This window comes from Marmota flaviventris, chromosome 2 (genome assembly GCF_047511675.1).
Source record: "Marmota flaviventris isolate mMarFla1 chromosome 2, mMarFla1.hap1, whole genome shotgun sequence".
In the NCBI taxonomy this organism is placed as follows: domain Eukaryota; kingdom Metazoa; phylum Chordata; class Mammalia; order Rodentia; family Sciuridae; genus Marmota; species Marmota flaviventris.
This window is the reverse complement of record NC_092499.1, coordinates 136,506,698-136,531,393: the sequence shown is the minus strand read 5'-3', so window position 1 is coordinate 136,531,393 and position 24,696 is coordinate 136,506,698. Positions and strand designations below refer to the sequence as shown.

At 41.5% G+C, this 24,696-nt stretch overlaps 1 protein-coding gene across 2 annotated transcripts in view; it reads right to left on the bottom strand.

Moving 5' to 3' along the window:
- Crtc3 (CREB regulated transcription coactivator 3) overlaps positions 1-24,696 on the bottom strand; it is a 109,283-nt gene that overhangs the window by 13,713 nt on the left and 70,874 nt on the right. For both annotated transcript variants that reach the window (XM_027920047.2, XM_071608602.1), the window contains exons 5-10: positions 24,490-24,552; positions 22,457-22,557; positions 15,525-15,560; positions 11,993-12,078; positions 10,522-10,571; positions 3,564-3,781 (exon numbers count right to left, since the gene is read on the bottom strand). In XM_027920047.2, the coding sequence (XP_027775848.1) occupies positions 3,564-3,781; positions 10,522-10,571; positions 11,993-12,078; positions 15,525-15,560; positions 22,457-22,557; positions 24,490-24,552 (554 nt within the window). The remainder of the gene's footprint in view (positions 1-3,563; positions 3,782-10,521; positions 10,572-11,992; positions 12,079-15,524; positions 15,561-22,456; positions 22,558-24,489; positions 24,553-24,696) is intronic.

Genomic DNA, 24,696 nt, shown 5'->3' with positions numbered 1-24,696 from the left:
TGTTTCTTTTTTCAGGGAGGGCGAATCTTAGCATGAACAAGGCAGTTTGGGAAAAGTGTTTCCATAGCACAGGCTGCTAGTCATGAGCTCCATAAAACCAGGACCCTATCTTATGCCCTGCTGGATCCTTAGCACCTGGCAGGGCTCTAGTCTGGAGCAGTTTCACTCCATGAATGAAAAATGCCGCTGTTGCTGCATATATCTCAACTGGCAATATCTATGTTTTAAGCTTCAGCCCATCATTCTTGTGCCAGCAGTTGAGGTGACCAGAACTGTGTGTTGTTTTGTATTGGTAAAAAATGAAGTGTTTGATAAAAGTTGGAAATGAAGAAATGACAAACTCAGGCATTTTAGCTGGCAAAATTATTTTTTAAAGATAGGAATTTGTCTATGATAAAATCCAGGTCATTATTCCACCACTCAACAATGCATGAAAAGGTCACAGATTGGGTTAGCTCAGGTAATAATTAGAGCTAAAGATTTGAATTTATATTTTAAAAAAAATAGTCATTTAGAAAAAAGCTCAAACATCTTTTAAAAATGTGTACTATGCATTTAAAATATTTTTAAAATTTTTATTTGTTCTTTTTTTATAAAATTTTTTCTAGTTGTAGATGGACACAATATCTTTGTTTTATTTATTTATTTTTATGTGGTGCTGAGGATCAAACCCAATGCCTCACGCATGGGAGGCAAGTGCTCTACAACTGAGCTACAACCCCAACCCTATTTGTTCTTTTTAGTCATATATGACAGTAGAATCTATTTTGATATGTTTACGCAAACATGGAATATCTTATTCTAATTAGGATCCCAGTCTTGTGGATGTACATGATGGTGAGATTCACTGTGGTGTATTCACTGTGGTATACCATGCATTTTAAGGAGTATATAGAAACTATAAAAATTTGACACTAGTTCTGTTGTGTTCTGGGAAAAAAAAATGATGCTTTTTCTTTTTTCTTTTTTTGGTAGTGGGGACTGAACCCAGGGGTGCCTTACCACTGAGCTACATTCCTAGTCATTTTATTTTGAAACAGGGTCTTGTTAAGTTGCTGAAGCTGGCCTTGAACTTGTGATTCTCCCGCCTCGGCCTCCTAAGTCGCTGGGATGACATGATGCTTTTTCTGAGGATAACAGCCTATGATTAAACATGAGATTTTCAGCTTGAAGCAAAGCATCCAAACTTATTCTAAAAAACGCCAGCTTCCTCAAAACCCAGGGCAATTATGGGTGATGTTGTTGCTTTATTTCCATGACCCTGGATATCCTTGTTCACTGAGAATTCACCCCAAAATAATTTCTTAATCCACAAATCCTAAAGATTTTGAGAGCTTGTATTATGAAATAAATTAAGTAACCTCAGAGCCGAGAGGCGGGGCTCTTTTCTTAAAAAAGCAGCGTGGGGGCTGGGGTTGTGGCTTAGTGGCAGAGTGCTTGCCTAGCATGTGTGAGGCACTGGGTTTGATTCTCAGCACCACGTATCAATAAATAAAATAAAGGTCCATTGAAAACTAAAAAAAAAAAAAAAATTCGGGCTGGGGATGTGGCTCAAGCGGTAGCATGCTCGCGTGGCATGCGTGTGGCCCTGGGTTCAATCCTCAGCACCACATACAAACAAAGATGTGGTGTCTGCCGAAAACTAAAAAATAAAATATTAAAAAGTTATCTCTCTCTTAAAAAAAAAAAAAAAAAGCAGCATGGGCCCCTCAGAACACATTCCCTGAAACACTCTGGATCTTTTTTTTTTTTTTTAATTTATTTTTTAGTTGGACACAATATCTTTATTTATTTATTTTTATGTGGTACTGAGGATCAAACCCAGGGCCTCCCATGTGCTAGGCAAGTGCTCTACCGCTGAGCCACAACCCCAGCCCCATACCCTGGATATTAAATAGTGCCATGTGGCTTGGCCACTTAACTTTACATTAGATTCACCCATACATGACTGACTTGATTTCTAAAAATTAAAACCCAGAATCAGTATATGAAAGACTTGTTTTCCCAGTACTGGAAATTAAACCCAGGAGTGCTCTACCACTGAGCTACATCCTTAGCCCTTTTTTCCCTTGCTTTTTTTAAAAAAATTCTAATTTGTTATATATGATATCCTCAGCTCTTTTTATTTTTTATTTTGAGACAAGGTCTGGCTAAGTTTCTGAGGCTGGCCTCAAACTTGCCATCTTCCTGCCTCAGTCTTCAGAGTCGCTGGGATTACAGGCATGTGCCACCACACTTGGCTCAAGACTCACTTATTACTTTTTTTCAAGACTAACATTATTATTATTATTAATATTAATATTTATTTTTTAGTTTTCAATGGACACAATATCTTTATTTCATTTTATGTGGTGCTGAGGATTGAACCCAGTGCCCTGAGCATGCCAGGTGAGCGCGTTACCACTTGAGCCATATCCCCAGCCCAAGACTAACTTATTATTAAAGATAATAAAATGATAACAAAAAACACCAAACAAAAGTAAAGGTGGTCTCTGAAATCAATTCTGCAAACCTGAAATTATGTTGTACAGAGCATTGCTGCCGCCACTAGAGAAGCTTCCAGGTTACTGCCCTGAAGAGGACCACTCTCATTTAAGTGGCAAGTTCTGATTTGCTTGATTAAGTCTCATTTTATTCAGAGCTGAAACCAGCAAACATTTCCTCCATCCAAACACCATTGTGAAGGGTTCCTTTCAAATGGAACGCTACACAACGTAAGAGGACCATTATGACCAGGGGCTGCACTGTACTGCTGAGAGTAGGAGGGGTTCAAATCTTCCCTAGACACTGACAAAAGTATCTGCAGGTTCTAGAAAATGTAGACAGGTTTTGACACTGAGCTGTGGGCAACAACCCATGCAGTAATACCCAAGCCACATTATGGGCAGCATTTTTAAAAAATATTTATTTTTTAGTTTTAGGTGGACACAATATCTTTATTTTACATTTATGTGGTGCTGAGGATCAAATCCAGTGCCTTGTGCATGCTAGGCGAGTGCTCTACCACTGAGCCACAACCCCAGCCCTTTGGGCAGCATTTTAATACAGCTAATGCCATATCTTTAAGCACTTCTGAAAATGCAAATGAATAATTTTGAACTGTAGATTTCTATTTAATATACACATACTAAGTATAAATAATTCTATCATATCCACTGTAAATTTTCTAAAATTCAAATACTCTCTTTTGAAATCCAATAGAAATTGGAAGAATCAATAGAGATAGCTTAAATGATAAAACATCACCATACATTGATAAGAGATGCTAACATTTTCCAGCCAACGTAGAGTGGATGCTTATTTCTTGATTCCCAAATCTTCTTCCTCAAGACCACTTAATACATGGGTTTGTGACAACAATGAAGAATGAGGTTCAGCAGAGCTACCCCAGAGCTTATCAAATAGAGCAGAAATAGAACTTCCAAAGCAAATTGTCAGCAGGGAGGCACACTACCACCACTCACATTCAAAGATGCATGGAACAGATACTACATAGCTGGAGACACAAGGGATTAAGCACCAGGGAGAACAACCAAGGTCCTTCCTAAGCAGGGAATACTTACCAGAGGAGCTTCTTATCCCCAGGTGAGTCACAGCAGCTGGGAGGTTGCCCACACTATTCCCCACACTCATACTACCAAAGAGGTTGTCACTGGTATCCAGGGAGGCAGGCAGGGGCACCGAGTAATGGAGGTTGGTTAGATCTGGCAATGACCCTCCAGTGTTCAGGGTCCCCAGAAAGGGTGAGAGGCCTATGTTTTGGCCATTATGTGGAAAAGCACTATAAAAAAAGAAAAGAAAAGAAAGATAAGCATTAATTTCTGCAATGCATTTGGCTGTTGTCAAATAAGAACAGTGGCTATCAAAGATCAAAGTCCTAGAGTAGGCTTTGCCTCTCCCTTGTTTTGAGAACTGGGAATGCGGGATTAATCTCTCTGAAATACAATTTCCTTACCTATTAAACAGGAGTAATGATGTCATCTATGCCTACTGTACAGGAATATTTTAAAGACCTGACTACATTATGGATGCAAAAGAATTTTGAAAATTTTAAGCTACTATATAAAATGTGAGGCACTACTTTATATTTATAGTTATTTTTATTAGATTTATAAATCATTTATAAATTGTCTTTCCTACCTCTTCCCATTACCCCCGCCAAAAAAAAAAAAAAGAAATTTATGAGCAACAAGTGACACTGGGAGCATGAAAGCATGTGTTGTCAGTGTCAGGATGGGTTATGGAGATGAAGGCTTTGCCAAGGACATGACATAATGTGTTCATGGAACTGCAACTGTAAGGAGTTTAGCATGGCTGAGGTGTCAAATGTCAGGGCAGAGTACAGGGAAGGGAGGGTAGCAGGAGATGGAGTGGAAGAGGCAGGTAGGTGGAAAAACAAGATATACTGTTTCAATTATAGTTTTCAAAACTTTAAAATGAGAAAAATCAGCCAGGCACACCTGTAAATCCCAGCAATTCAGGAGGCTGAGGCAGGAGGACTACAAGTTTGAGGCCAGCACCAAAAATTTAGCAAGACCCTGTCTTAAAATAAAATGGCTAGGGATGTAGCTGAGTGGTAGAGCACCCCTGGAGTCAATCCCCAATACAAAAAAAAAGGAGTGAGAAAAACTTGTTGCCATCCATCATCGATCGACATCTGTTGGCTGGTGACTGTGTGTCAGGCACTGGGCTCAGTGCTAAAGGTACAATTATGAACAAGCAAGGTGCTGTATTCACAGTCAGGCCTGCCCCTAACGTTTGCAGGCCTGGGGCAAGATTATAAATGGAGGCCAGCACACCATCTGTTCCAATTTGTAGAAGTTATAAATCAAATGAACAAACCCTTAAATGAACTTTGTTCTCTTTGTACCTTGACAAATAATACCTTCATAATAGCCAGATTCAAATATAGACTTCTCCAACTTCTTAGTTCTCTGCACTAGAACACAGAGGGAGAGGCAGTCCCATCCTCAGACCACACCCCTCTCTTCCTGTCACAGCCCTGTTCTATGCCTCAGGGCACACAGGTGGCTGGGGTGGGGGGGCAGCCTCCACAGCCAAGCTCTGGCCACACCCTGCATCCCCCAACCATTCGGATTAGGGTGAGTGCTCTGTGGATCTCTGTGACCCCTTGAACTCCATTCCATGGGGGTGGGACCCTCTAAAAGGCAGGGCCTCCAGCCCTGTTCTGAGAGGACACTATTCTTGGTGTTCACACACTGGCAGGAGAAACAGAATGGTCAAACAAGCAATTGTAACATGGTAGGAAGCATGCTGTGCCAGGTCTGAAGGGGGCCGGTACAACCAGGAGTTACAAATGACACTGGGAGCACAAAAGCATGTGTTGTCAGTGTCAGGATGGGTTATGGAGGTGAAGGCTTTGCCAAGGACATGACATAGTATGTTCAAGGAACTACAAGGAGCTTGGCATGGTTGAGGTGTCAGATGTCAGGGCAGAGTACAGGGAAGGGAGGGTAGCAGGAGATGGAGTAGAAGAGAAAGGTGGGTAGGAAAACAGGAAGGAAGACTATGTACTGTTATGGTCTGGGTCAGGAACTGTACAGCAATGAGGGAACCTAGGGCAAGCTAGAGAATGACACTGAGAAATTCTACTATGGTTATAGAGTGGAAGATGGCATAAGTGAGCAGAAAGAGTCAGGGAGAGAATGCTCCTGCAGTGGCCCAGGTCTGATCTAGGAAAAGAATGATGTAATTGAAGAAGCTCTGGCCACACCCAGAAAGCACCATCAGCCAGGAACCTGGGACTGAGGATACTTCACTCAACACAGTGACACACAGTAGAGCACCAACCAGATACAACCACTGGCATTAGAGCCTGTAAGAGACTCAGACAAAGGGAGATAGCCATAAAGAACGTGGTGCAGTGTAATACAACTCAGCAGTAAAATGACAGGCTGGTAGCACCTGGTGGAGGAGGCTTCCTGGAAGACTCTGAACTGAGTTTGCAGGCTAATCCAGGTGATCTAGGCAGAAAAATCACTCCAAGAAGAGTTCGCAGCATGGGCAAAAGCAGGGAGGCATGAAGCCAGCAGTATGCCCTAGAAACTGTGAGGACTAGGCCACCACAAAGGGTCAAGTTTAGAAGGGGTAGATAGTGATGAGAGGTGATATTGGAGGAGGAGGCCTTGAGCACCTGAGGCTGGAACTGAAAGCAAGACAAGAAGCCAGGGGAAGGCTGAAAGCAGAGGGGAGATGGATCTAGCCTTTTTTAGGGCAATGTGGCTAACAGACCTTGGGGGCAAGCACAGCCTGGAGGCAGAGAAAAGCTGTGACATGAGACATTACAACAGCATGGGGATGCAGAAGCGGGGATGGATTCTAAAGACATCTATAGAAGGTCAAGAATGGTCCCTGGGTTTTTGGCATGGGGACTGGTGGAACCACTCACTAAGATAGGAACCCTGGAGGCATACAAGTAGACCAGGTGTAAAGGTGGGGTATGGGTAATATGATTGCTATTTTAGGCACTTTTTTGAGGTTTTTCATATAGTATGATATGAGTGAACCTAGGGCAAGCTAGAGAATGACATTGAGAAATTCAGTGGGATGTCTCTCACTCAGTTAAGTTCTAGAGGAGGTAAATGACATCCTCAAGGACAGTTCCATTAGAACAGTGGAGGTGGAAGCCAGGCCATGATTGGTTGAAGAGCAGATACTGGGGGGAGGAGGTGTGTAAATACTGGTTGTAAATACGGTGTGTGTGTGTGTGTGTGTGTGTGTGTGTGTGTGTGTAAATACTGGGGTTGTGGCTCAGCGGTACAGTGCTAGCCTAGCCTGAGTTCTATTCTCAGCACCACAGAAAAATAAATAAATAAAAATAAAGGTATTGTGTCCAACTACAACTAAAAAATGAATATTAAAGAAAAAAAAGAGTAAATACTCAGGACTGGGCTATAGCTCAGTTGGTAGAGTGCCTGCCCCACATGCACAAGGCCCTGGGTTCAATCCCTAGAAACCCCTCCCTCCCCCACCACAAACATACAGTGAATATTCCTTTGAAAGGTGTGGAATAATAAAAAAATAAGCAAAAGGAAGATAAGTAGCGGAAGGAGAATGAGGGAGGGACAAGGAGAGAGAATGAGGGAGGGACAAGGAACTAATATGGAGTAAATCAAATTCTATGCATGTGTGATTTTTGTCAAAATGAACCCAACATAACTTAATGCTCTAAAAAAATAAATTTGTCTAATGTGGGAGGCCAGCCTTGCACGTAATTGAGTTACCTCCCTGGCTGGGTGTGAGGGGCTCAGACACTTTTCCTTTTCTATGTGTTAACAGCTTTCCCCACCCTTCTTGGGTCTGAGGGCTTGTCCGTGTGGAGGCGTGCTTAACCACAGCCCCTGAAGATCCAAACGTCTCACCTGACCTTGGAACAATGATCCCCTTAATCTTCATTGGATGGAATTTTCCCTAGAATTTTTTGTTCCCCAATAAAAGTCCTCTCCCTGGCGTGTTCTCTCTCTCTCACTGGCCTCTTCAGTAAACCTCGCTACTTTAATGGGTAGCTAGAGGCTGGGGGTTTGAGAAGCCGTCCTGGAGCTGGTTTAAAGGTAAATGGAGTCTGTGTCTTTAATTTAAACTCCCTTAGGATTTCCCACATAGCCGAACCTTCATATATATTGTCTGTGCTGGCCGTGGACTAAAGTCTAAGAATTTTGGGAAGCAGAAGGAAGAAGTAGTGGAGATACCTCAGAAGGGCAAAGGGGATAATGGTGGGGAAATAGAGAAAGCCATCCTTCTTGAATAGGAAGGACCTGTGTCCTGAGAGTAAAAAAGGAGGATGGTATACCCTAGAGTCAGCAGTAACATTCTAAACAACTTCTTGTGGGGCATGGTGGCACATGCCTGTAATCCCAGTGACTTGGAAGTCTGAGGCAGAGGGATCGCAAGTAAGAGGACAGCCTCAGCAATTTAGCAATGCCCTAAGCAACTTAGGGAGATCCTGTCTCAAAATAAAAAAATAAAAAGGGCTAGGGTTGTAGCTCACTGGTTAAGTGGCCCTGGGTTCAATCTCTAGTACCAAAACCAAACCAAAACAAAAACCCCAACTTCCCTGCAGATTAGAGGAAGAAAGACAAATGGTCAGTTTCCAAATATCGTTACTATCTATGAGAGTCATCAGTGGACCTGATAATAGGCAGGTAACATTCTCCCTGGCTCAAAATCCTCCAATGACTTTCATCTTCTCTGAGTACAGTTCAGGCTAAGCCAGCCTCATTGTGTTCCACATCCAATCCTGCCTGTGGTCTGCCTGGAACCTTCTTCTCCTCACTTCATTCTAGATTCTGGGCACATGTCATCCTACTAGAAAGTTCTTCCTTATCACTCATCATGGCCCATATCCTTATTTTTCTTTTTCTTCATTTCATTTCCCAACATATGACACACATACTATTGATGTGCTGATTTGTTTTTGCCTATCTTACTCCACAAGAACATTAGCTCCTTGTAAACAGGGACTTGATCTGCTTTGTTCATTGTTCTACCTGGCACCTGGAATTAGGAAGTCAATAAATATTGCATGAATAGGAGCCACTGAATGGAATGCTACCTCTAACAGAAGAGCAAGAAAGCAACTTTCTTTATCTAAGAAACACTGGCTTTAACACTTCAGGGTTAACATATCATAGCTCAGTTCCATGACATCAGCCTCCAGAGCCTGGAGCATCCATTTGTCTGAGGGTTTGGCCAAAACTGTTCTTGAGGAAAATCTTGGACCTCTCTGAAGACAGGTCCTGCACCCCGGGTGGGCTGGTCTCCTTGTCTTTCTGGGTGCTTGGCAAGCTTTATGACTTTCTGAAGAGAAGGTCAACTCCCTTTACAGCTCAGCAGGCTGCTAATTACTTAATTTATATTTAACCAGCCAAAAAGAATGTCTGGGTCCCAGGTATTCAGTAGGGAGTGACCTGAAGGCACTTCTGGAAAGCTTTTTTAGGGAACAATATTTAAGGATGGCCTGAAGTTGATTTAGTTCACCCACAGACCCCCTAACATGTGTTCTTGGACCAAACCAGATCATACCAGGGTCCCATTTTCACTTCACACTGTTTTGGCCCTGGAAAGACCTGCTGTTCCTGCTGTTTACCAAGTAAACAAAGAACTGTGCATGGTAGGCAAGTGCTCTACTCCTGAGCCCCAACCCCACCCAAGACTGGCTATTTCTGAATTGGCTTCAGTTCCAGACTGTGGAACTATACTGAGAATGCTGTGACAAAAATCCCTGCACTGATCTCTCAGTGTTCTCTCAAGACAAGCAAGTTCTCTCAATTGCCAAGCAAGTCCTAAGGGGTCCTCTCTGTAGACCCATGGCAGAGGGTTCTTCCAGTCAGCCACAGTAGCAAGAGGTGGCATCAGTCCTTCTTTGAGTGTCTGCGAATACCTGGATTTCATTAGTCTCCTTTTTCTTCCTTAGTCTAAACTTCCTCAAAAACCTCTTCTTTTTTTTTTTTTTTAATTTCTTTGTACTACATATATTTTTATAAATTGCCTCAATTTGGTGGGATGAGGTACTGGGGATTGATCTTAGGGGTGCTTTACCACTGAGCCACATCCCCAGCCCTTTTTATATTTTGAGACAGGATCTCCCTAAGTTGCTTAGGGCCTCACTAAGTTGCTGAGGGTAGCCTCAAACTTGTGATTCTCCTTCCTCAGCCTCCTGAGTCTCTGGGATTACAGGTGTGGGCCATCAAGTCCAGCACTGCCTCATACTTTTTAGAGAGTAAAGTTGTATAGTATGAAATTAATTAATTAATAGTTTCATAGAAAGTCTTTTTTTCATATGGCAAATCTTCCCATTTATTCATTCTCCATTTGTTTCTTCAAAATTATGGTATTTATGTACCATAAAATTTACTGTCTTACCCAGTTTTAAGGGCACAAGTCAGTGGCATTAAATACATTCACAGAACTCTCTTAATCAACTTCTATATAAACGATTTCCAGGATAACTGATGCTTTCTTTTTCTCTGGACAATGTGTCAGCTATGCCCATGTTGGGCCATAGGCAGGAGGCTGGTGGGTTCCCTTCAGCCCTTGCCTGCTTCTATGGCTGCCAGGCTAGTTGTATGCCTGCCCAGGGTCAGTTGTGTTATTCTCAAATATATATAAGGCCATTTAATTGCTATTGCAGTTACAGAATTGAATTAATGTACATGCAATATGAGTATCAAAAGAGATGGCTGTGCTGGGCGCGGTGGTGCATGCTTGTAATCCCAGCAGCAGGAGGATCTCAAATTCAAAGCCAGCCTTGGCAAAAGCGAGGTGCTAAGAAACTCAGTGAGACCTTGTCTCTGAGTAGAATATAAAATAGGGCTGGGAATGTGGCTCAGTGGTCAAATGTCCCTGAGTTCAATCCCCGGTACCAAAAAAAAAAAAGATGGCTGTTTTTATGAAAATGCAGTTGACTTTCAATTTACACATAGCCATAAGTTTCAGAGTTCTGTGACAAAGCAGTAAGACTTTCCTCTTGGGAAAACCTTCAGCAGAATGAACATTACTTACTTGCCACCTCCAACATCACAGGATCGAGGACGCCCTGACAAGGACTGAATCTGGGAAGAGACAAAGAAAACTGGGCTCACTTACCGCAACGCTGAATTCAAATTTTTGAAAAGTATCTTTGTGGGGATCTTGGGACTCCAGTCAGCACAGCTGAGAGCAGTGTTCACCAAAAGCAGCCTCACAGAGCACCCATTTGGGTTCTGAAGAGGCTTTTAAAATTCTTCAGCTTCCAGACACAAGGGAGATATAACAGTAATATATTCTCTTACTTTGATGATGCTTTATTAGTGTATATTCTAGATGAATATTATTTCCTTCAAAAAAGCCAATATTTTACATATAGAGCTTTTAAGTAAACATTTTTTCCCAATTGGCTTGAGGATAAGAAGGAAATAGAAAAGCAAAATATGGTAAAGAAAGATGAAATGAATGTCAAAAGAAAAAAATAATTCAATTAGATAAACTCTGGGGGGGCGGGATTGAGTACTATAAATCCATAAGAACTGAAAAAGATGAGCACCTCTTCTCAGAGACAGCAGCCCCTGGTCCTCAGGGGGAAAGCCAGTGCTTGCTTGGCTAGAGAAGTCAAAGCCATCCTCTGATAAAAGCCTCCAAAACCACTTGACCAAAAACATACCATACAACTGCTTCTCCTATGCTTAAATATGTAAATTTTAAATCATAGCTTTTTATCCCCCCAAAGATTAACATCAAATACACCTTGACTTTATTAAAAATTTGTTAAGCCTACTCTAATGCTAGCAGAGACTTTGGTATGGTTGGTGGAAGAAAACGGAGCTAGACCAAAGGGATCCTAACAGGTTAAGTACAGAGACAGTATAAGTGATTACAACAGAGCATCGTTAAGGGGTGGAACAGATGAACTTTTCTTTCAAAATCAAGACAGCTTCCTTACAGGAAGGAAGGTCATATCAAGTACTATGGGGCCTCCCTTTCGCCCACAGTGGGTGAACAGGGTGGAGGTCAGCTAGCACAATTTTAGATACAAATGCTCAAAGGCTCATCAAAATCACAGTAAAACAGATGACTCATTTACTGGCTCCTGGAGAATACAAGTCAAAGAAAGGATTATCTGCTGCAATAATAATTCTGGACATAAACTGGAGACCAGAAGAAGGCGATGGCTTACAAAACAGAGAGATCAGCTATGACTTGTTACCAGGTTTCAGAGCTTTTAACAACATGAATAAAACACATAGGGCTTAAAAGGTTTCTTTTTTTGAATGAATAAATTCCCATGAAAATCAGGAAGTCAAAGATCAGTGTACTGATTCATCAACACAAATGTGATCATTTTTACTTGAGAAATCATTCCCAACTATATTTTTCCTCTCTGTCTCCCCACTCTCTTTTTTCCACTCCTCTTGTTTCCGCCTCTGCAGGATTTTATAATACCTCTGGAGTGCAAACATCCAGTGACAACAAGCATAGTTAAGTACTGTTCACCCACCTCCTTGGTCTCCCATAGTTGTTTTGGCAGTGGCTTTGGAACATTTAACAGATTTTCTTCTTTCAATGGGCCAGGGAAAGATGCCACTAAAAGGGGGGAAAGAAAATTCATTGCATTAGAGGGCAGCCATCCTATCTTTGGATAAACAAATTATCTTTGTAAAAACACGATTTATTTAAAAAATATTTATTAACTGTTTACAAGGGAAAGTGCTTTCAGCATCACTGTGGGGTTGCATAGATAGTAAGCAGACATGGATTCAACTGTAAGGAATTTGTAACCTAGCCCATATGAGGTCAACACATAAATAACACCACTGAGAGAAGAAACCAGGGGATGCCCAGGAGAATCACTGGTACAGTGCTGCTGCCTTACAGGAAAGAATGAATCCAGGGAGGCTCTGGAGATAAGTGTTCTGGGCAGCCCTTTAAAGACCCTGGGAAGACATTCCAAGGAGGAAAAATTAAGAAAAAGGCCTAAGGAGAGAGAAAATTATGGGCAACGATAGCATCGAGTAGTTCTTATCATGTGGAACATAGGCTAGGTAAAAGAGTGGTTGGAAATAAAATGTAAAAGATTAAGACTAGGTAGGGAATGGCCCTGCAAGCTTGGAAAAAGTGGTAAGAAGAGGCACACAATAATCTAGGGAAGAATGAGACGGAAAATAGAAAGAGCATGTGGAAGCCATGATGGCAATGAAGGTGCTTGGTAATGGGCTAGGACAGGGAATAAAGAGGAATTAGTAACCCAGCAGATTTGAGGATGGTCAGCTGAGGAGTCCTAGCGGCCTCAAAAGCTCTAAAACAACCTGGCTGTGTGTGAAGGGCCCATACCAGGGCCTTCTGCTTTAACACTATCAGTCATTCCAGGTAAAATAAGAATGCTGATCCACAAAACAAATGAAAGCTTTCTGTTCTCAAAGACGGGCCAGAGGACGAGGGCTGACCCTGAGGAAACACAGGATCTGATGTTAGGAGGGGAATCAGCATCAGATGCTGGTTGACTGTTCAGAACGAGGAATGCTGTTATGTTCTGGTGACCATGTAGCTCCACTGTGTCAGGACTGTCTAGTCCTAACCCCACACAGCATGGATAATGGACCCCAGAAAGAAGTCACTTAAAACAGGAACCAGACTGTAAACCCAGCAACTTGGGAGGCTGAGATAAGAGGATTTCAAATTCAAGGCCAGCCTCAGCAATTTAGCAAGGCCCCAGCAATTTATTGAGGCCCCGTCTCAAAAAATAAAGAGGGCTGGCAATGTGGTTCAATGGTTAAGCACTCCTGGGTTTAATCCCCAGTGCCTAAAACAAAACAAACCAAGGGCCAAAATTTCAAAGTAATTTTGAGAAAAGGGTTTAAAATACTTTAAAATAAGTTTATTTCTATTTAATGAAACTTAGGATATAATTACAATCATGAATTCCTAGAATTAAGTATGGATAGAGTGTATAATTCCTCTGATAGCACCGCAAGGGAATGATACAATGATCTTCACAGTTAATCTTACCAGCATCATCACCACAATGTCATTTCTGCAAAAATAGCTCACGCTTTATCAATGTTCCCAGGTGTCTCTCAATCTTGATATTCAAATACCCCTCTCCCTCTCTTTTTAAATGGTGCTAGGGATTGACAGCCTGTGATGTATGTGCTCACTCTACAATTTAAGCTGCATCCTCAGACCAAATTACTCTTTTGAAGGGCTTATTTTGTCAACATCCTTGTGGATTTTCTTTTCTCCTGATGTTACCTGGTCTAATCATTAATATAAACTGCTTCAGAAACTTCACAAGGACAGGGCCAGATCTATGTTTCACTGGCTGTGGGGAGAAACTTAAAATAGTGCTTGGGAAATTTGGATCCTAAAACTGTCTGCCCACAAACTGGAGGACAAGAATAACAGGTCTTGAGAGCCTTTCTAAACCAGGACAATAGGAAATCAAGAAGAAAAAAGTGATCTGGGCATGGTGACACAGGCCTATAATCCCAGCAATTTGGGAAGGAGAGGCAGGAGGATTGTAAATTCAAGGCCAGCTTCAGCAATTTGATAAGTTCCTATGTAATTTAGTAGTACAGCAGCACCCCTGGGTTCAATCCCCATATAGACAAAAGGGGGTGGGGGAAAGGGAGGGAGGAAAGTGCTCTCATAGGTGTCGGGACACCAGGAGAAGTCCTAAGGGTTAGACTCAAGGCTACCAGAGAGATAACAGGGATTGTTTTCTGTGAGAAGCTCATTATTTTTTATTTGTTTTCCACTTTTTTTTTTGGTAGTGCTAGGGATTAAACCCAGGGCCTTATGCATGTGAGGCAAGCACTCTACCAGCTGAGCTATATCCCTAGCCCTCATTTGTTTTTCATCCAAAATTTGATGGGAATTCTTCAAAGAATCCACGGGATATGTGTATGTGTGTGTGTGTGTGTGTGCGCGAGTGCGCGCGTACGCACGCCTGTGTGCAAACAACCTTGAAGGCATTTCTTCATTTCTATCCTAATGGATTATATGCTTATTGATATTTTCATGCTTTCATTTAATGCCTGAAACAGCTTGTTCAGAAAAGGAGTTTGCAGGATGAGAGACAACTGTGTCTCTCAAGCAGGATTTTCCTCATTTATCATATTACCCATGAGCCTTATCTCTATGACATATAAATCTAATTTAGCTGTTCAGCTTCAGTTCATGAAAATTAAATTTCAATTTATGAAGATTTAGGGAAAAGAAAATACTGCCTGGTCCCAAATGAATAAATGAAGTGTTGGACTCTCATTTATCCAAGGCTTTGAGTGTCATTTCAGCAGACCTCCAGCATTATTTTAATTGGCTTTATAAAGAAACTCAGTATCGCTGTGCACAGTGGCGCATGCCTATAATCCTAGTGACTTGGGAGGCTGAGGCAGGAGGATCACGAGTTCAAACACAGCCTCAGCAACTCAGTGAGGCCCTAAGCAACTCAGCAAGACCCTGTCTCTAATAAAATATAAAAAAGGGCTGGGGATACGGCTTGGTGGTTAAGCGCCCCTTGGTTCAATCTCTGGTACCCCCCCCCCAAAAAAAAAAGAAGAAAAGAAACTCGGTATCTTCTGCAAAATTTATCATTTCATTTTGTGATCAATTTACATTTTCCTTGCATTTCTTATTTAAATCTGTCAATTACTGAATCATGAAGACTAAATGGGCAGAGACAATGTTGATGAGAGAGGGATATTGGAATAACTAATTATTTAACTGATGGGTTAATTCATATTTTTATGCAGTTAAGACTTTTGTTCTCCTGCACAACCTTATGACTGTGGGGACTTGGGTAACAATGAAACTTCACAACCTAATCACCTATTTCCTTTCTTAAAGTTTTGGTCATGGATACTCATAATTTTCTAGAAGAGCATATCAGAATAATATACAATCAGTGGTCATCAACCTTTGCAGGGGAGTCTTAAAAATATGAGTATTAATTAGTTCAACTGTTGAAAGAAGGTTATGCATATGAGGACCAGCATCCCACTCCAACACAGGTAAGTAAAACCGATTCATACCTTCCCGGTGTCCATCATTCTCACCATCACAGAAACCTGGTGGGAAAGAAAAAAACACTTTTATGTGGTGCTTTAATTTTCATTTATTCATGAATTAGTAACTTTCTGATTTGTAATACAATTTTTTGAAAATTCTAAAGCAGTTTTAATATATCAATGCTTGTTCAATGTGCTTTAGTGTTTATACTAAAATTAGATGTAGTCTGAGTCTAAAGTTGGTGCCTGTCTACTTTTCTTTTCCTTTAAGATTGTCTGTCTGAAATTTTCTTACTGCCTCTGTCCTGAGAGAACAACTTTTATGAAGCCTGAGAACCTCTCTTTGAATCAAAAAGAAGTCTGGCTTGAAACTCTTCCAAATGTAAGCTGGGGGAGGGTACGTATTTTTAAAAGACCATGTCACTGTCTTAGACTTAATATGGGTGTTTATAGGAACAAAGTGGAAACTCCATGCTGGATGTTGTTAATATATATTTCTTACAAAGTCAAGTTAACTTTTTAAAAAATGTACCTGGAGTCAAAGTCATTTTAAAGGGCACATGTGATAGCTATTTCCAAAGTTTTAAAAATTTGACTTGGAATAAGTTCTGGCTGAATAAAGAATATTTAATCCATGAATTATCTAGTGGAGCCTAAGGGCCAGGGCTACACTGAGAGTCCCCAGAAGCACTAAGAGATCCTTAAATTAAGCACACAAACAAAGACAGAATTTCTTTCCAGCCCATAGGAACAGAATCTAAGTTAGTGATTGAAAAGTTTATTTTAGTGCACAAAAGACCTTTTGGGTAAGCTTGTTAAAATGCAGGTTCTTGGGTCCAACCCTAAAAGACGTTGACTCCAAAAGTGTGAGAACTGGCTGAGGAATCTGTCTTCAATAATCATCTCTGGGGACTCTCCTGCAGAAGGTCATTGGCTCACTCTTTAGAGAGACTTGGACTAGGCTGCCACTTACTTCATCAGTAATTTAGCACCTCTAAAGAAAAGCCATGTGAACAGGAGAACCTTAAAAAGCCAAGTACAGAAAGACAAAAGATGTAGCCCTGCTGTCAGCACTGTCAAAAGGAGAGGAAGGAAAACTCTTGATTCACATTTTGGCTTTTTGGGAAAGGGCAGGGAAACTTGACCATTCTGATCAGTAAAATGTGATTGCCCTGGGGTGTGGTAGTGCATGCCTAAAAATAATCCCAGTTACTTGGGAGGCTGAGGCAAGAGAACTTCAAGTTCAAGGCCAGTCTGGCCAACTCAGTGAGACTTTGTCTTATAATAAAAACTACAAAGAGCTGGGAGCCAGGCACAGTGGTGCACACCTGAAATCCCAGCAACTCGGGAGGCTGAAGCAGGAAGAGTTCAAAGCCAGCCTCGGCAGATTAGTGAAGTACTTAGCAACTCAGCGAGATCCTATCTCTAAATAAAGTATAAAAAAAGGGCTGGGGATGTGGCTCAGTGGAAGCCTTTTGGGCTCAATACAAAAAAAAAAATGTAGTTATCCTACTAAGAATTTAAAACTAAGTTCTATATAGTAAATTAGTACGGTATGTGGAATAATATCATATTCAAGATACCGATTAAGACTGACTTGTCCTTGAAACATGAAGATGCAACTAAGAGCTACCACGTAAAACTGTCAGAGAGGCCATCAGATTCCCCACGTGACATCCCATTAGTGCCACCCTCTCCATCAGACTGGGGCAGAAGGAAGGCTTCATGTCTGAGTTAGGCATTGAAGGACAATGAGAAAGATGATAATAACAGCCAGCATTATTGAGCACTTATGATGGGTCAGGCACTTATCAAAGATGAGTTCCGGTAATTCTAGCAGGAACTCTTTGACATAGGCGCTATTATCATGTCCGAGACCACACTGCTGGTTCTAGGACAAGGACTCCCCTGCAAAGGTTGATGACCGCTGATTATATTATTCTTCTGATAAGCTCTTCTAGAAAATTATGAGTATCCATGACCATGTCCCAAGACAATTTGTTGAACCAGAAGGATTTAGACAGTTGGAAGTAAAGTTGATTATGAAATGGAGACAGGAGGAGGAGTGGGGAAGGGGTATGGAGAAGAGGGAGGAAGGGAAGAGGAAGATGTGTATGTAGGGCAAGGCAGAGGATGGGGAAGCCTGGCTGCAGCTCAAGGGGGAAGGAATGGGAGATAAGGCTGGAGTGAAGAGGTCTTCCAGTAATTGGACATGAGTTGGGGAATAAAAGATTTTAGACACTCCTCTTGCAGAAGAATGTGAGACCAACTGAAAAGAGAAAGCCTCAAGGCAGGGAAACCTGGCAGAAAACCAATATAATAGACACAAAGTGGGGTACTGGCAGTGAGTACAGAAAATAAGAAGAAGGCTTGAGATTCATTGCAGGGATAGAATGATCAGAATTTGGCTATTGTATGGGTGCAAGGGGAAATATAACTCTTAAGTGTTATCTTAAACGATTAGAGGATGAGGATGGTAATAACTGATATGTTAGCACCAAGTTAGCATAAGCAAAATGTCCAAGGCTGGATTCTTCCCACCAAATAAAAAATACCAGAAGATATAATTATAAATTAAGGGTTAAAAATTTAAAAAGGAACCAGTTGTGACTGAGTATCTGAAAACAGAGGGAATTAATTCACTTCAGTCCCACAGGGGATGGGACAGCAATGACTGAGGCTGTATCTGTGTTCCAGGAATTCTCACAGCGCCGGGGCCTCAGAGAGCTGACCTAAGTGCATCTGAGACCACGTTCCTTCTGCACGTTCCCATGCCTGGCAAGTCTAATATAACTCCTCACATGGTCTTGATTTGAGGTACAAGAGAAGTCAAAAGGCGGATCCCTTAATTAGAGTGAGCTCTGGAATTTCAGCCTCCACATCCTGGGCCCTCTTGCCACCTCAGCAACACTCCTTTTGCCCCTCTTCAGACCTGGGATGCTTGTGCCAGACAATCAAATGTCATTATTAGGCTTACATCTCTTAGGGTTATTTAAAACCTTCTTCTTAACTCTGCAGTCAAAGTTTATTGCCAGTTGAAAGGTCACTGAGGTACAAAGAATATCAGCCCCTCTAGAGTAGGAGCAAAGGACTGTACTCCCCAAAGATGGCGATATTCAACTCCTACTGCTCTGGGTGTGAAGACAAGTCACATGCTCTTCTGTGCTTGACCCTAGACTGCTCCTTGAGAGATCAAGGCCTGCTCCAGCTCTCTCCTCCATATGCTGGCCATTAGAGGAGAGGAGTCTAGGGATAGCCCCAGGCCGTGAAGCAGGGCAAGTGTCACAGAGAGCCCTAGTGCTTGCTATCTGCATGGGTGTGCAAAATGGTAATTAAACTGCACATGCTGCCAGGGAAATGGTCAGTCCTTCTCTTTATAGATTCTGCCTACTTAAACAAGAAGACAGAAATTATAAAAATCCCATTTGATTGTATAAAAGTTTATTTCTGGCATTTACCACTGCTTATCACTGCTAATTATCATGCGAGTTAAAAACCATTACGAAAATTACTAAACATGTATCAAACTAATGGCTTTATTTTCTGGGGACATGAACCTTCACTTACGAATGTATCAGAGTTTCCTGCTCATGTAGTTAAGCCATTGTGCAGATGCTCCCTTATCATCTGCTCCCGAAAATAACAACAACTAAGTGGGGTCCCTCACTACACTGAGCAAAGATTCCTAGGGAAACGTCGGTTATTATTGCTCCCACCACAGAACCTAGTTCTGGGCTCCAATTATATTTTCCCATCCCCTTTTTAATTTTTACTTTATTTGGTTGGTCCTATAAAAAGAAATACCTTTTTGTAAAGCTAGTTGATATTTTTAAAATCCTAAAGGAAAGAAAATGAAAAACTTCAATGAATTACAGGGGGAAAACACATAAAACTATTTAAAATAGCTCCCACCAACAAATAGAATTCTCCAGAAATAATTCCCATCCTTAGAGACTTGAATAATATTTTAAACACACTGGCTTTCCCATGTAAACACATCCATATTTGGATGTGTTTCTGAGTTCTGCTGTACTTGCAGGGCAATTGCAGGAGCAGGCACACGGTTCAGACATCCAAGCTGGAGAATGGCCCACCTTCCATGGTGGTCAGATATTGTGGCCCTTTTCTAACTTCTGATTTGAAAAGGTGAGATCATCAGATTCTCATGTCAACTCAGGAGCCCTGCTTCAGAATTTTCTCCCTTCCTGTCCCCTAACCCCACCTTTTGGAACTGAGAAACTAACCAGGAGTGCTCTACCAATAAGCTCCATCCCCCGTCCTTTTTTATTTTGAGACAGGGTCTTGCTAAGTTGCTGAGGTTGGCCTCGAACTTGCCTCAGCCTCCCAGGTATCTCTTTACTTCTTTTATTATTGTTCTGCCTATCTGTATCAACATGTTTTTTTCATTTTTCTTATTCATATTCACATATTCTGACTTTGTGTGTGTGTGTGGTATTGGGGTTTGAACCTAAGGGCACTCTATCACTGAGCTACATCCATAGCCTTTTTTTATATTTTATTTAGAGACAGGGTCTTGCTAAGATGCTAAAGGTCTCACTAAGTTGCTGAGACTGGCCTCTAATTTGCAATCCTCCTGCAATTCAGCCTCCCGAGTCATGTGGACCTGGCCTGGCCTGACATTTCTCATCTCAGGCTAAATCACCCTTAGTATAAATACTTCCAATTCAAGTAACCACTTTCTTTAATTACTTTCTTTTCTCTTTGCATGCAAGCCTCAAAAACTCCTTAAATTATCTATGGTTCCCTTATTCTCTTGAGGCCTTCAGTCCCTTCTAAAGAAGCATAAACTATGCTCAAAATGCAAAGGCCATGCAGATGTAGAAACGCATGAGTTCCAGGGCAAAGATCTATCAAGCTGGTTTGCTCCCAGTCCAGGGACACTAAGACCTGCTGTACCCACAGGTACTCCGCTGATTATATTCTTGGCTTTTTTAGGCTTTGTTTATATATTCCCATCTACCTACCCTGAAGCTAAACTGTTCCATCTTCCCACATATCCCACTTCTATAAGTAGGGAGCAATCGACCCATATCCAATTTCAACATCTCCTTCAACTTCACTCTCATATACCCATGTCCCACCAATTCTGAAAGACCTCATACTTTACAAGAAATCATTTAAGCAAGTGGAGTCTTTTCTAAATTGTACCAAGGGAACAAATACAGCAACAATTGTTATTAAAACCCATCCCTACGATATGCAAAAAATATAACCATGAATATTCTCCTTGGAAAGAACAGAGGCTATTAAGACTTTAGTCCAAAATAAAGAAAACTAGAAAAACTGGTACTTTAGTAAAAGAATATTTTTTCCCAATCCTCTTTCTCTCAGTCTGTAGATGGATTGGATAATTCAAGATAGTAGTTCTTTCTAGATTATAAGCCCCCCAAAGGTGGGTGTGGAATGTGACTAAATGAACCAGACTCATTTCAGGTGAGGGTCAAATGTCAGTGCCTAACATGTTTTAGCAAGTGCTCTGAATGTGTGAGCCACTGTGTGTTTTCTCTGCCCTTCTCCATTATGAGGATTCCTCTGTGCCAGGGACTGTTAGGTATAAGAAAGAACGTGACCAGTAGATGTTGCCTTTGAGAAATTTCCCCTAGGAGAGTGAAAGAAGCATGTGTATGAAAAAGCAGTCAAGTGTCCCAGGTGTTAAGTCCATCTGCAATTAATACTTCAGGATGTTAGAAAGACAGGGGTAGTTGGGGGCCAACAGAGATAGGAAGGTTCCAGAAGGCTACACAGAAATGCTGACACAAGTTGAAGTTCACAGTTGAAGTGTTGGCCAGGTGGACCAGGAACGAGTTACAAGAGGAAGAGATGGGAACAGGATGAAACAGCAGAACTCCAAGGCTGACTCAGGGAATGAGGCTGGGGAGCAGAGGGAAGAGGCAGGCAAGTGCCCAATCCTGGGGTACATGTCACTCCAGAAGAGAGATCTGGACTCTTTCTCCTAGGGGTAAGTAAGTGGCACTGCTGGCTTTCAGGACAGGAACAAGAGTAGGACTTGGGTTCAGATGGTGTGAGTGTGCCTTTACCCCACTCCTTCACTCTTGGCCTTTCTCTCCTGGACTCACTCTGGCCCAAAGGAGGAAGAATGGTGATCTGAACAGCAAAATAGGGAAAGAGGGAGCAGGTAGTGCTCAGCTCCAGTTCTGCTCCCTCTCTTCCTCCTTCCCAGGGGCAAGTTTTCCTGCACAGAGCACGAAAACTTCTCCTCTGCTCCTCCCTGCCCAAGTCTTGTCTGAATACTTCTCCCATAGGGGAAGATCTTGCACCAGGGCTGCCAGCCACTGGAGAGTCTGCCTCATCTTTTTTTTTTTTTTTTTTTTAGAAAGAGAGAGAGAATTTTTTAATATTTATTTTTTTAGTTTTTTGGCGGACACAACATCTTTGTTTGTATGTGGTGTTGAGGATTGAACCCGGGCCGCACGCATGCGAGGCGAGCACGCTACCGCTTGAACAACATCCCCAGCCCCGAGTCTGCCTCATCTTGAGCTTCAGTCATAAAAGGTCCAGGGATCCAGGAAAGGAAGCCATTTCCTCCAACCTGGTCTTATCAACAGAGGAGGACCCTAAGAGAACCTAACAGAAAACTGGATTGACAGGATATGAATTGGAAATAAAGAGACCAGTTAGTAAGTGATTACGAAAGTCTATGAAAAAGATAATCAGTGCCTAGAAGAAGGGCAATGCCATGAAGGAGGAGGAAGACCAAGGGCCAAGACATGCCACAAGGGACCATTTTTCACAGAAGAAGCAAGGAAAAGATACATCCTAACTTCATCATGAACACACCCACTTCCCCTGCCATGAGCTTCTCTGAAGACCACCAAACTAGGGAAGTATGTGCTCCTCATAAGCTTTTCACTCTCAGTTCCTACAGACAGAATGAAAAAGCACAGATACTGTTAGCAGGGCCCTGCGTGTCTTACCCATGTATGGGGCAGGCCAGGCTGACTGGCCCCCTCCTCCATAGGGGTCCTGGGGCTTGGTGCTCAGAGCACTCGTGTGAAGAGCAGAATCAGAATTGGTCCTAAGGAAGGGAGGAGAGAGTCTGGCTGAAATGCAGTATTCTTTGCTGAAGATTACCAACAGGAAAGAAAGGCAAGAACAACAGACTTATAATCATCCAAAAAAATGAAGGGTCAGGACCTACCTGTAATGCCTTACATCAATAGCAATCTAAGGATCGCCACTCCAAAAGATTTTAATTTATACTCACATAGCCTTATACTTTGAAGCTCAGCATGGTGAACTATTTCAACAAGGCAGTTCTCACATTCATGGCTTCCCTCTAAGACCTTCCTTTTCTTCTTTGCCACTCAGAAGATGGCTATGACGCATACAATATGCAGCTCCATTAAGTTTTCCCTATCTGAAAGTGCCCATTCTGAAGTGAAGGACCCCCCAGAAAAGGTTCTTTTAGGGTAAATGCAAGGTCAAGACTGTTTTCAAAATAACACTACAGAGTTCCTGGCCTTTCTGGTTCACCCAGTGCAGTTTTCCCAACAGCTGTGTGATATGTGAAGCCATCACAGATTGAAAGCACCAGCAGAGAAGCCCGCTGCTTTCAAGAGCTTTGTAAAAGGTATAATGATGTAACTATTCTCAGCAAATTTTTTTTTGTTTTGGAAAATATGATTGTGTTTCTTTAAAAGAGATATATTTATATTATTTTTGAATGCATTAACAGGTATTTTTTTAAATCTCTCAATTTAAATTTTAATATCAATACATATTCACATAAACAAATATTCTTTGAGGGCTTCCATATTTTTTAAGGGTATAAAGAAGTCCTAAGACAAGAAATATGGGAAATGCTGATCAATAGCAAATTTCTGAAATTCTCCTTTAGTTTATATAGAGCCTCTGTTTCAAGAGACAATTATTTATCTCACCCAAGGGTCAAACTGTCTGCCACAAGAAGTACATGTGAGACATGTCAAGTTAGTCTAAAATGGTTTTCTGTGGTCCAATCCAGGTGACAGCCTCATGTAACCATTAAGCCATGTGGTTTCAGACAAGGGACTAGACCAACAAGATAAGAACCCATGTGATACAACAGGATGAGCGTGGGCTCTGGGAGCAGAGACCCAGGTTCAGCTTCCATCTCCTTTACAGATTCAAAGAAACTCAAGAGTATATCAATCAAATGCAGACAGTTGTGAAAATGTGAATATAAACTGGATATTAGATGATGTTAAAGAATTATTGTTAATTTTGTTAAGTGTAATAACAGAATTTTTCTTTTCTTTTTAAGATTTCTCATTGGCCTTGTTCTGGTAAGAGATATTTGCAGGTAAAATATTTTATCTAGCCAGTTGTAGGTTGGGGTATGAAGTGGAAGGTAGAGAAGAAACGAGACTGGTGGAATGCCAATCGAGACTGAATTGAGGGATGGGCACAAGGGGCCCCTTACAATATTCTCTTTTGTGTATGTTTAAAGTTTTGCAATATTAGAAGGGATTTTGCCTTTTTAAAATTCCAGTCCTTCACATATTAGCTGAGGGAACTTGGACAAGTCATTTGGCCTCTTAAAGCAGAAATTTAATACTCATTCTTGCCATGTATGAAAAAAATGACCAGATAGAACATTTACTTACGGAGAAGAATCCAAAGTGATCATGACAATTGTTGATGCTACACTTATGCTTAAGCATACACTTATGCTTCTCATGTGTCTTTTTATCCTTTTTAATCCTCATAACCATCCCATGATTTATAATTATCTACAGTTTTCAGATAAGCCAATTGAGGCAAACCGAAGTTAATCTACTCCAGACCTCATGTTCTTACACTGTGCCCTGCACACTCAATAAATGGTGAACTTTTTGTTTTGTTCTAACACTTCATCACAATAGGCATAAACACACTTGGCAGCCAGATAATATATAAAGAATACCAGAACAATCAAATTGTTGGGCCTTCTTTAAAATCTACTTCTAGTATGAAACAGCCCACGTACCTGTTAAGTGCAGATGTTAGCCTGAACCCAGGATGCTTTTCTTCTTTCCAAGGAGGTTGCTGCCTTTAAAAACCAGAACAACATAAGCATACGAGGAAAAGAAGTTTAATCCACAGGAGCAAAAGAGAGCCTTGGATCTGGGTTTGAGAAAAGGTCTCTACACACCTAGACCCATAACCTGAGTCACTTAAAAATGCCCCAGGCCTC